The following is a 12431-nucleotide window of genomic DNA, read 5'->3' as shown; positions in this document are numbered from 1 at the left end:
GGATTTCGGGGACCATTCCTGAGAGCCATTAAACATCTCTATACAAATCCCTCTTCACAGGTCAGAACTCCCTTTGCCATCTCTCCAGCTTTTCCGATAACAAACGGCACCCGACAGGGATGCCCATTGTCACCCCTGCTATTTGCATTATGTGTCGAACCCTTGGCGGCCTCTATCCGAGGTAATCAGGATATTCGGGGGATCTCTGTTAGGGGGCGGGAGTTCAAGATCTCGTTGTTCGCAGACGACGTGATCCTTACCCTGACCCAACCCAGAGTCTCCCTGCCAAATTTACACGCAGAACTGGACAAATATGGAGCCCTGTCGGGCTATAAAATTAATACCTCTAAATCAGAGGCCCTTCCAATCAACATATCGGACACGGAAACAACACACTTGAAAGCAAACTTCACATATCACTGGAAAATCACTTCCTTGAAATACCTAGGGGTACACATCACTACAAAATTTAACACTTTATATCAGGAAAACTTTCCCCCCATATACCGCTCCATCAGAGCCCTGCTAACATCATGGAAAAAACATCACATCTCCCTACTAGGTCGGATCGCGTCGATTAAGATGACAATCCTCCCGAAACTGCTCTACCTTTTCCAAACTCTACCCATCCCTGTCCCCCACAGCCACCTGAGTAAACTACAATCTGACCTTTTTAAATTTACCTGGAACTACAAAAGACATCGGGTTCCTCGGTCGGTAATGATGGCGGCACGCTCAGATGGAGGTCTCGCGTTCCCCAACCTCATTAAATACTATCAAGCCACCCAACTACGAGCTATAGCCTCCTGGTTTACTCAACGGTCCTATAATAGGTGGACAGAGATTGAAAAAATATGGTTAGCCCCGACCCACCCTAATAACCTACTATGGAACGCAAGGGCGGAAGTCCCCCCCGAGCGCTTACTGGGAGCCGTGTCCCATCTTCGCCGACTGTGGTACAAATTATCAAATGTACATGAATTGTCCTCAGAAAAGTCGGTCCTAACATCCTTCATCTATAACCCCAAAATTCCAGACAGCCTTACTCGCCAGATGTCTCACCCGTGGTCGTCGCGGAACCTTTTCCACTACGGACACATAGTAGACCCTAGAACCCGCAGACTATTGCCCTACTCTGATCTTCAAACCAAATATGACCTTCCACGTCAGGCCTTCTACAGCTACCTGCAAATACGCCATTATGCCCTGTCCATAGCGTCTGACCTACAGTTCTCTCCTCCAACGCTTTTCGAAAACCTGATTATGGGAGGCACAGCCCAGAAGGGCCTAATCTCTGATATTTACAAAATAATAAATGCCTACCCATTAGAAACTAAAGGTAAGCATGCTTACATGATCAGGTGGGAAAGGGTCCTCGAGGAGGAACTTCCCATGGAGCAGTGGCGGACGATATGGACCCAGGCGGCAAAAAGCTCCCTTTGTACCCTATACAAGGAGAATACTTATAAAATCCTCCTATACTGGTATATGACTCCAGACACCCTCCACGCCATATACCCCTCCAGTTCCGACCGCTGCTGGCGATGTCAGAAAGAAAGGGGAACACTCCTTCACATATACTGGAGCTGTCCATTGATTACCCCCTATTGGACTGAGGTCCACCAATTACTGACCGATCTTTTGGAGGTTCAGGTTCCCATGACTCCCAAGTTCTTTCTTCTAGGACTCCTACAACTAAAAATCCCTAAGACATACAAAAAATTAATGCGTCATATTCTCACAGCGGCACGCTGCCTTATCGCCCTAAATTGGAAAAAAACCTCCCCCCCCACTCCTGAAGCCCTATACGCTAGGATTAAAGATGTGGAGTTGATGGAAAAGATGACGGCCAGAATACAGGACAGGCTGGAAGCACATAATAAAGTATGGGAGCTGTGGCACTGTCGGGAGGACCCACCTTGAACAAGTAAACAAATCAATGTAATAACCACCTCCCCCCTCCCCCCTTCTTTACCCTTCTTCCCTTCTCCCCCCTCTTTCTTTCTTTTTGTATTGAATGTTTTAATAACGTGTACGGTTTTGAACGATGGTATATAATATGTAATCTTGTAATACAAATATAACAATAAAATGTTATTTGGTAAAAAGAAATCTTTCCACCTTACAGCCTGCGTGTGTAGCAGTTGGCAGGAGTTGGGAGGTGCAGGAGAGCTGAAGTCGGCTCCTGCAGTGAAGAAGTCGGCTTGTATTTCTTTAATCTGCACACATCTTCTGGGGACACTGATAATGGGCACATCTGTGCTGGGGACACTAATAATGGGGACATCTATGCTGGGGAAATCTGAGCTGGGGACACTGATAATGGGGACATCTATGCTGGGGACACTGATAATGGGCACATCTATGCTGGGGAAATCTGAGCTGGGGACACTGATAATGGGGACATCTATGCTGGGGACACTGATAATGGGGACATCTATGCTGGGGACATCTGAGCTAGGGACACTGATAATGGGGACATCTATGCTGGGGACACTGATAATGTCGACATCTATGCTGGGGACACTGATAATGGGGACAACTCTGCTGGGGACACTGATGATGGGGAAAACTCTGCTGGGGACACTAATAATGGGGAAACTCTCCTGGGGACACTAATAATGGGGAAACTCTCCTGGGGACACTAATAATGGGGAAACTCTCCTGGGGACACTAATAATGGGGAAACTCTCCTGGGGACACTAATAATGGGGAAACTCTCCTGGGGACACTAATAATGGGGAAACTCTGCTGGGGACACTAATAACGGGGAAACTCTGCTGGGGACACATATGGGGGACATTGATACATCTCCTACAATGATTAAAGTAAAGTCACCCAGCTTTTTTAATTTGACTTTTATTTCAGTTTTGGGTGGAGTAGGGATGGGATAGAACACCTCTCCGGTTTTCATTGCTGCCTGTGTCCCCGCTGGGTAGATTTCCTCAACTCCTATTCCGTTGACTACTGTAAAATGTTTTTTTATTTTTTCAGTTTTTCTGTACTTGACTTGTGATGATTGGACATCCACCAATCAGATTCAAAACCTTCTTTGAAAGTCTGAATGTGATTGGTGATGCAAGAAGCATTTATAAAGAAAGTTACAGGATAGCACAGGATTCAGGAAGTAAGTGCCCAGTGAACCTGTAGGGTGCCCCCTAGATTTTGGATGCAGTGCATTCGTGAGAATTAACATTAAAGCCTACTTTTTTTGTTTTGTTTTTTTTTGTTTTTTTACACTTTTGACCTATCAGCACAAGGGACTTGATTTATTATTAGATTATCAGTCCGATGTGTCCCTTGTGCTGCTGGCACCTGCATTCATTGAAATCTTCATTTTAGATTTAAGCACTTATACTTCCCTTTTTAGATACAAGTGTACAAAGCCTAACATCCAAACATTTGTTTCATACTTGATGGTTTTAATATACATTTGATTTGCATTGTGTTGCCCAGCAAGTTTGTTACTAAAAGTTTCTTGTTTATTGCAGATATGACCACTGACCTTCGGAAGAGGAAAAAAGACAAGGAGACGGAAAATGGTGTGCATCAAGAAAATGTGGACAAAGAAGAAAGCAAGGAAGAAAAAGAACCCTTGTTTTGGTATAAAGTCTTTAAAAGAACGACTATTGTTTTTTTCGCAATTGCCCTGCTAATTGGGGTAAAGTTGTACAGTGATAATGAACTGGTGAAGCAGCAGGAGGCAGCTCTTCGGGCACTTGGCACAGAGGGTCTTTTCCTTTTTTCTTCCTTGGATAGCAACAAGGATATGTACATAAGTCCTGAGGAGTTTAAACCTATAGCTGAAAAACTCACTGGGATTACCCCAGTGTCTGACTACGAAGAGGAGGAGGACCTTGATCCCAATGGAGAAACTATGTCAGTGACTGCTCATTTCCAGCCTCTACTCATGGAGACCATGACCAAGAGCAAGGATGGCTTTTTAGGTATTACCAACAGCGCTCTTTCAGGCTTGAGAAACTGGACTGTGCCAGTAACGCCAACTACTATTTTCTTTGCCAAGCAATTCAAAGCCTTTCTCCCGCCAAAGCACAAATTGGATCTTGGAGATCCTTGGTGGATTATTCCAAGTGAGTTAAATATCTTCACAGGGTACCTGCCTAATAACCGAATTTATCCACCTCCTCCAAAGGGAAAAGAAGTTATCATACATAAACTGTTGTCCATGATTCATCCACGTCCATTCATAAAAACCAGGTTTGCTCCTCAAGGCTCAGTGGCTTGCATCCGAGCCATTGGCGACTTCTATTATGACATTGTTTTCCGGATTCATGCTGAGTTTCAGCTTAATGAACCACCCAATTATCCTTTTTGGTTTTCTCCAGGTCAATTCACTGGTCATATTGTCATTTCCAAAGATGGCTCTCATGTGAGATACTTCAAGATGTATGTCCCCAATAACCGGACTTTAAATGTTGATATGGAATGGCTGTATGGAGCAAGTGAAAGCAGTAATATGGAAGTGGACATTGGCTACCTGCCTCAGATGGAAATAGAGTCCATGGGTCCCTCTATCCCTTCAGTCATCTATGATGAGAATGGAGATGTCATTGACAGTCATAGCTCCAACGGTGAACCTCTAGACTTTGTATTTGATGAAATTATTTGGCAGTCTGAAATAAGTGTGGAGGAAGCTGCCAAAAAGCTTGAAGTCACCATGTACCCGTTTAAGAAGGTATCCTACCTTCCTTTCCCTGAAGCTTTTGATAGAGCCTTTGCTGAAAAGAAACTTGTGCACTCCATCTTGCTTTGGGGTGCCTTGGACGATCAATCCTGCTGAGGTTCGGGGCGAACTCTCCGGGAGACCGTCCTGGAGAGTTTGCCCGTTCTCGCTTTGCTCAACGAGAGCTTCATCAGCAGTTGGTCGCTGGTGAAGGAACTCGAGGAGCTCCAAAATAACCAGGAAAATAAACTGTATGCAACATTTGCTTCTCTTCACTTGGAGAAGTACAATTTCCCAGTGGAAATTATGGTATGTCTTCCCAATGGAACCGTAGTCCACAACATTAATGCCAACTACTTCTTAGATATCACTTCTGTGAAGCCAGAGGACGTGGACACCAGCTTGTTCAGTTTTGCTGACGGCTTGGAAGATGTATCTACTTCCACCTATGTGAAATTCCTGAGAGAAGGGCTTGAGAAAGCAAAGCCATTTTTGAATTTATAGTTTAACACTCCACAAATATTGTGATAATGTCCATACAACACACCAGTAACTTCACGGTAAAGTACTGATGGGGCCGCCAGCACCAAAGATATAGACAACTGAAACTACATACATTTTGAGCTTGGTCCCACCCCTTCGACTTTGGCAGTCTCCCTATTGGTCAAGGAGCTTGTCCATTAGTAGGGTAAGCAATATGGAGGCTTGAGAGGCAGAAGGGAGTGAGGTCAAATTGTGTTTTTACAGAACTTGCAAGGTTTCTGTATTACTTCAGATTCTCATAACTGACTCTGCTGATCATTATGATATGGTTTTCTCCCAAGGTAAAGTCTTATCATGTATTTTCTCATCTTAGATCAAACTGAATTGTCCAGGGAGGTGACCAGATGACTTATTTCTCCAGAATAATGCTATTGAACTTAAGAGCCTTGTGCTATAATAATAAACACAATGATGTGAAGAAGGAATGTAGAATGGGTAGATGCTGCTCTTGGGCCTTCCATTGATGAAGGTTTTAGTGTATTTTTTAAGGGTCAGATTTAAAATGAAATCCCATTCTTGTTGAGGAGGGGAAACATATCTGTTCTAGGTCACCTATATCCAGTGCAGATCATTACTGCAGACATTACACTAACCATCCATCTTCATAGTCTTTCCTCCTTCGTCTTGTCACAGCAGTTGTGCCAGGTGTCTAAATATGCTAGTGCAATTCAATAGACACCAGTGGTAGACCCAGTGCTCTTAGTAAACAGCGCTCAGTAACATGACCTGGTTAGACACACCCCTTCCCCTTCTCTACAATAGAAGTCTATAAAAGGAATTACTGTATTTATTGGCGTATAACACTCACTTTTTCACCGTGAAAATCGGCTGCAAATAGCGTGTGCGTGTTATACGCCAATACTTCAATTTTAGCTGCCTCGGAGGGGACAGGGAGGGGGGTGGGACGAGCGCCGTCAGGTTACATACAGTGAGAATCTCCTGTTTACTTGGCGGCCTCTTTAACAGGAAGTCCCGTCTCCTGGTCCACCATTGGACCACTGTTCTGTCTATCATAGGAAATTCTCACTGTATGTAATCTGTCGGCGCTCGTCCTGCCCCCCTCCCTGTCCCCTCTAGGCTGCAGATGGGCATCAATCAGACTGCACTGATGGCAATGGTAAAGGCTGCTGCATTGATGGCAATGGTGAGGCTGCTGCATTGATGGCAACAGTGAGGCTGAATTGATGTGGATTGATGAGGCTGCATTGACGGCACTTGTGAAGTCACAGATGGGCACTGATCAGGCAGCATTGATGGCAATGGTGAGGCTGCAGATGGGCACTGACCCTTATTTTGCTTCAAAGTTTCTTATTTATAATTTATGTTTTTTTCCTGAAACTTCCCTCTTAAAATGAATGTGCGTGTTATACGCCGATAAATACGGTATGTGATGAGGGGTGTGACTATTACTCAGCTCTGCCAGAACAGAGCACTGGAGGGGGAGGCCATGAAGCAACATTTTCACTTACAGTAGATAAGTATTTGAAACAAAATATGTCAGGAGTACAGAGCTATAAAGATAAAAAGGTGTGAGGCTTCAGTTGAACTTTAACTGGTTTACACATACCATGTTAGGCCTTGTTTAATGCAATTGGATTTTCTATACAGTGAGTGTTGAGTGGGGAGGTCTGCCTAACTAAGGGCTATCTAATAAAATCACACAATCGGTCTATGTTGTAATAAGAAACACTGAACTCACCGCCTTCCACTTTGCATTTTTTTTTACCAAAGTGCAGTACATTACCAGTGCAGTAAACCTGAAGATACATTGGAGATGCCATATTCCATGAAATAGGCTCCTTGAAATTTGACCTCAAACCCCCCCTTCTTATAGAGGATCTGATTGAATTAAAGGTTCAGAGGGATAAGGAATCTGAAAAAACCCTGAGTATGGATGAGGGCAGGTACTACCCTGTTTCCCCGAAAATAAGACCTAGCGTGATTGTCAGTGATGGCTACAATATAAGCCCTACCCCCCAAATAAACCCTACCCTGTTTCCCCGAAAATAATCCCTACCCTGAAAAGAAGACCTAAAAGGACTTTAACTAGGGCTTATTTGGGGGGTAGGTCTTATATTGCAGCCATCACTGACAATCATGCTAGGTCTTATTTTCGGGAAAACAGGGTAGGAAAAGACATTTGAATTATGTATAGTCATTGGAAAATAAAGCAGGTGGATCTTAATGCGCGTGAGAAGTTGGGTTAAATAGAACCCTTCTAAAGTGCCCTATAACCTTAACAAAAGAGGCAATACTTTCCAAAACTTCATCCAAATGGATGTGAGATTGGAATGCCACACCATGGGTTTATAGTCCACGTATAAATTTATAACAATGTAAGATCAAGTAGAAGAGTATAAAAACACTATATAAGAGCTAATACCTTTTGAGGGCACCCTTCATCAGAGCTTAAGGATTAGAAACGGGATAGGTTGATTAAAATGGTTAAAAAGATGCTGTTCCAACCACATGAGGAATATTGTGCTTTACTCTTTGGTTAAAATACCACATATATTGTATCTTCTAATCAGGTTCAGTCCACATACATAGTCTCTTATCCTTATGTCCCAATAAAGGGGGTGAGTTCTGGCCCCTGAAACGTGTTAAATCGTTTGTATGGTCTTCTATTTGATCTTGCATTGGTATAAATGTATATCTGAACTATTAGCTCATGATGTGTGGTGCTCCAATCTCAAGCACCAAACCAAGAAAACCTGGGGGGGGTCCTTTGATGTGTGAAGGCCATCAGCTGGGAATCCAGACACTCCATCCAAAACACCACTAAAACACTATTGTATATATTGTATAGAAACGCCAATAGGATAATCCAAGAGTTCCAGCACTACCTATCCAGAGTGTTATTTTCTGAATAACATGAAATATAGGACTTGGTGTTCCATGCAAGTCAATGCTTTCTACAGTCTAATCCAGCCATTCCCAACCAGGGTTCCATTGAACCCAAGGTTTCCTCCAGAGGATGCTAGAGGTTTCTTGAGCCATGGCTGATTGACCTCCCATCCCATAGTGACTGTGTAGTTCCAGGTCAAATGCCCCTTGGCAAAGCCAGCAACAACACTAAAGGATGGCATTCTGATCACCAATGTAAAGGACATTTTTTTTTTCCCACTGACTTCCAATGAATTGCTTTTACCAAGGGGTTCCCTGAGACCTGAACTTTATTTCGAGGGTTCCTCTGGTTGAGAAAGGCTGGTCTAATCAAACCATTAACATTTACGGGTGGTCCCCGTATATCTTCACTTAGGAATCGGAAATTATCACAACCCGTCTGTATACAAGAAACCGCAATGCTTTCACTTATAGTTCAAGTCTTAGTATCTATGCATTAATTAAGAACAGCTGAAATGTTAAAATGTATCTAAATCCAAACCCAAAAATATAATATATTGCAGCTTAGCAGTCCTTAGAATGTGGTGGCCGTATTTTGTTTTCTTTTATTGGGCTAAGAACATTTTTAGCAAGTACAGAAAATACCAGTTGATCCTGCCAGAGATGCCGTGTCCTTATCACTTTCTGTGAACTCAGAAGACAGCAATGTTTTCTCTCCTTTTGTGAACTATTAATCCCGTCTATCCACCATGTAATGGAGATGAACAAGGACAGACACATTTGTAGTTCAGCTTGTGTGTAGGGTTGCCAACTTTTCCTCAAGCCAAACCCAAACACTTTAGCGGCACACAGCAATTTTGTTTAAGGGCAAACACTGCGGGAGTCTGCAGAGCACCCCTTACTACTTACCTTAGTGTACTCACTCTGAGGGCAGGAGAGAGAAGGAAGGGGGGGAGACTTCAGTCACAGACAGTGGATGGTGAGCTCACTCACCTGAGGACGGGGGGGGGGATGGGGGTTAATGTGCTGGCTTTGGACAGAGAGTGTCCCAGACACTCAGCTTAGACAACTGCAGGATGGTTGGCAACCCTGGTGATTAAGGAGGCACACTCAGCACATGCACAGGCCTATGCTCTCTGCGGTTGTGGCACTCCGTTATTTGGGGAGCCACAATCCAGTCTGAATAATGTGTCTGCACATGATTCAAAACCTGGACTGTCCGGGTGAATCCCAGATGGGTGGCAACCCTACCTGCGTGACAACCATGGCTCCTTCTATAGATAAATGAGTGTAGACACAAAGGGACAGGACGTGTGTTACTGGCAGGATCAGCAGGTGAAAATAAAGGGGGGGGGAGCCTGAAAAAGGAAAATGTATGCAGCAACCACATTTAAAGTTGAGTTCCACCCAAAAATGGAACTTCCACTTTTTGGATTCCCCCCCCCCCCCTCCGGTGTCACATTTGGCACCTTTCAGGGGGGAGGAGGGAGCAGATACCTGTCTAATACAGGTATTAGCTCCCACTTCCTGGCATAGAGCACTTTGGCGTTCACGGTGACCTACGCCACTTCCGGCGCCTACTCTGTCTTCCCCCGCTGTGTTCTGGGAGACAGAAGACAGTGAGGACGCGCAGCACGACTCGCACATGCGCAGTAGGGAACCAGGAAGTGAAGTGATTCCCTTACCGAGGATGGCGACGGCAGCAGCCGAGAGCCGACAGAAAGATCGGCTTCAGCTGCCGACATCGCAGGCTCCCTGGACAGGTAGATGTCCATATATTAATAGTCAGCAGCTGCAGTATTTTTAGCTGCTGGCTTTTAATATTTTTTTTTCGGCGGACCTTCGCTTTAAGGACCGATGTGCTGCAATAAATATATACACATTTTTGGTTGTTTTGGGTTTAGATACACTTTAGGTTTCCCAGGGCTGTACTGGCCCCTCTTGTGTGTGTGTGATCTCCTTTATATCCAGGCTCTGTAGCAGAACAGACGGATTATTCTCGTGGTCCTGATTAAGCTATTTGCCATGACTGTGTAATCCTAAATTTAGTTTAAATGGGTTAGACCTGAAATTTTTCAATAGCTTATGTTCAGGATGGAGAGACATGATTTTATCTTTTCTGCAAGTTATTTTTTTTGTTTTCTATAAAATATACACCGTTTTTATATTCTTTTTACTGCTACGAAGTAGAACGTTTTGATTGTAAGGTTCCTGTTATGTGTAGTGTATGTAAACTGAGTATGATGGAAATTGGACTCTATTCTTCTCAACTGTTTAATGGATGTTAAAGTGTATGTCCGGGCATGACCCAAATTTTAAAGTGATTGTAAAATCTCGTGTTTTGTTTCCTATAAAAATAACAAACCTGTTATACTTACCTCCTCTGTTGCAGTGGATTTGCACAGAGCGGCCCCGATCCTCCTCTTCTCGGGTCCCTCTTCTGTGCTCCTGGCTCCTCCCTCCTGTTAAATGCCCCCCACAGCAAGCAGCTTGGGGGCACCTGAGCCGAGTCACAGCTCAGTGTGTCCATTCAGACACGGAGCCCCGCCCCCTCTCTCCCCTGATTTGCTAGCTGACTTTGATTTACCGCACCGGGAGCCAATGGCGCCACTGCTGTGTCTCAGCCAATCAGGAAGGAGAATCTCAGATGGCTGAGACATTCATGGACATCGCTGGAATTAGATGGACCTCAGGTAAGTATGGGGGGGGGGGGGGCTCCTGCACACAGAAGGCTTTTATCTTAACGCATAGATTTGCATTAAGATAAAAAGACCTTCTGCCTTTACAACCACTTTAAGTAGCCAAACCTCCCTCTAGAACATGTCCTAGCATTACTCCCAGTGACCTCATCGCCAGGCTTGTAATATTCTCACAGGGACAGGTGCTGGGAATTTAGTCCCTACTGACATAGGTATGCCCCCAGAACAGCATCTCCTGAGATTGCTTCTCTACACACAGTGCGTGGACTAGTGCTTGGGAGTTAGGGTGTTAATAGCTTTGTTTTGCTGGGGAAAAAAACAAATCTACCAATGTGGGGAGGTACAGACAGGGGTGGGAAATGGCTGGGTGGGGATAAGCAAGGGTTGGGAATTGCTGGGTGGGTGATAGGCATGGGTGGAAATGGCTGAGTGGGGGATGGGCGCTGTTGGGAAGTGGCTGAGTGGGAGATAGGCGGGGGTGGGAAGTGGCAGGGTGGGAATTGGCTGGGTGGGGGATATGCGGGGGGGAGTGGCGGGTTGGGGGATAGGCGGGGGTGGGAAGTGGCGGGGTGGGGGATAGGCGGGGGTGGGAAGTTGCGGGGTGGGGGATAGGCGGGGGTGGGAAGTGGCGGGGTGGGGGATAGGGGGGGGTGGGAAGTGGCGGGGGATAGGCGGGGATGGGAAGTGGCGGGGTGGGGGATAGGCGGGGATGGGAAGTGGCGGGGTGGGGGATAGGCGAGGATGGGAATTGGCGGGGTGGGGGAAAGGCGGGGGTGGGAAGTGGCTGGGTGCTGGATAGGCGGGGGTGGGAAGTGGCTGGGTGGGGGATGGGCAGGGTTGGGAAGTGGCTGAGTGGGAGATAGGCGGGGGTGGGAAGTGGCTGGGTGGGGGATAGGCGGGGGGTGGGAAGTGGCGGGGTGGGGATAGCTGGGGGTTGGAAGTGGCGGGGTGGGGGATAGGCGGGGGTGGGATGTGGCAGGGTGGGGGATAGGCGGGGATGGGAATTGGCGGGGTGGGGGAAAGGCGGGGGTGGGAAGTGGCTGGGTGGGGGATAGGCAGGGGTTCTGTAGTCCAGCAGGCAGGGCTGTTTGGAATTTCAGTGCACTGTGTTGTCAGGCCAAACAGGAAGTTAAGAATTCACTAGATTTCTAACAAATCAACAACAGGTATTTTTTTGTAATTGCAGCTTTATTATAGGAGATGAAACAATGGGAGACATGAATGTATTGCTGAGATGTACTGAGTATCTTTTTTTTTCCTCAGACGTACACTTTTAAGTCACCGGGGCATCTAAGGCTTTCTATTGCTGGCCACTTATGAGCAGATTTGTTAGGCAGATCAAAAGCAAGTCAAAAATTCTTCCATTCCTACTACTAAAGGCCACCATCTCTGCTGGGTTTTTTTTTTTATATTTATTTGATCTATGTACCAGGAGAATCTGAAAAACTGGGATGAGAAGTTAACTCCCAGATAGACTGGAAGAGCATCCAAGACATATAAGAAGCCCACCAGGCTCCACCTATGCCCTTTGAGTGGGCCAAGGTTATAGTTTGATCAGATCCACACAAAAAAGCCAGCATAGCTCCTCCAAAATTTTAGCGAGCGATACAGACCTATATCACTGGCGTAGAAAAATTCAGGCAGATGCCTTTCAAACT

The 12431-nt window shown here is 45.5% G+C and overlaps 1 protein-coding gene across 1 annotated transcript in view; it reads left to right on the top strand.

Annotated features, from left to right (window-relative positions):
* The window catches only part of LOC141144111 (selenoprotein N-like), a 45995-nt gene extending 34799 nt beyond the window's left edge, over positions 1-11196 (top strand). Inside the window, exon 2 of the mRNA XM_073629500.1 lies at positions 3492-11196. Within this exon, the coding sequence (XP_073485601.1) occupies positions 3492-5188 (1697 nt within the window). The 3' untranslated portion in view covers positions 5189-11196. The remainder of the gene's footprint in view (positions 1-3491) is intronic.
* Positions 11197-12431: the final 1235 nt, after the last annotated feature.

This window comes from Aquarana catesbeiana, linkage group LG05 (genome assembly GCF_042186555.1).
Source record: "Aquarana catesbeiana isolate 2022-GZ linkage group LG05, ASM4218655v1, whole genome shotgun sequence".
Lineage (NCBI taxonomy): Eukaryota > Metazoa > Chordata > Amphibia > Anura > Ranidae > Aquarana > Aquarana catesbeiana.
The sequence above is the reverse complement of the archived record's forward strand: the minus strand, read 5'-3'. Positions and strand labels throughout refer to the sequence as shown.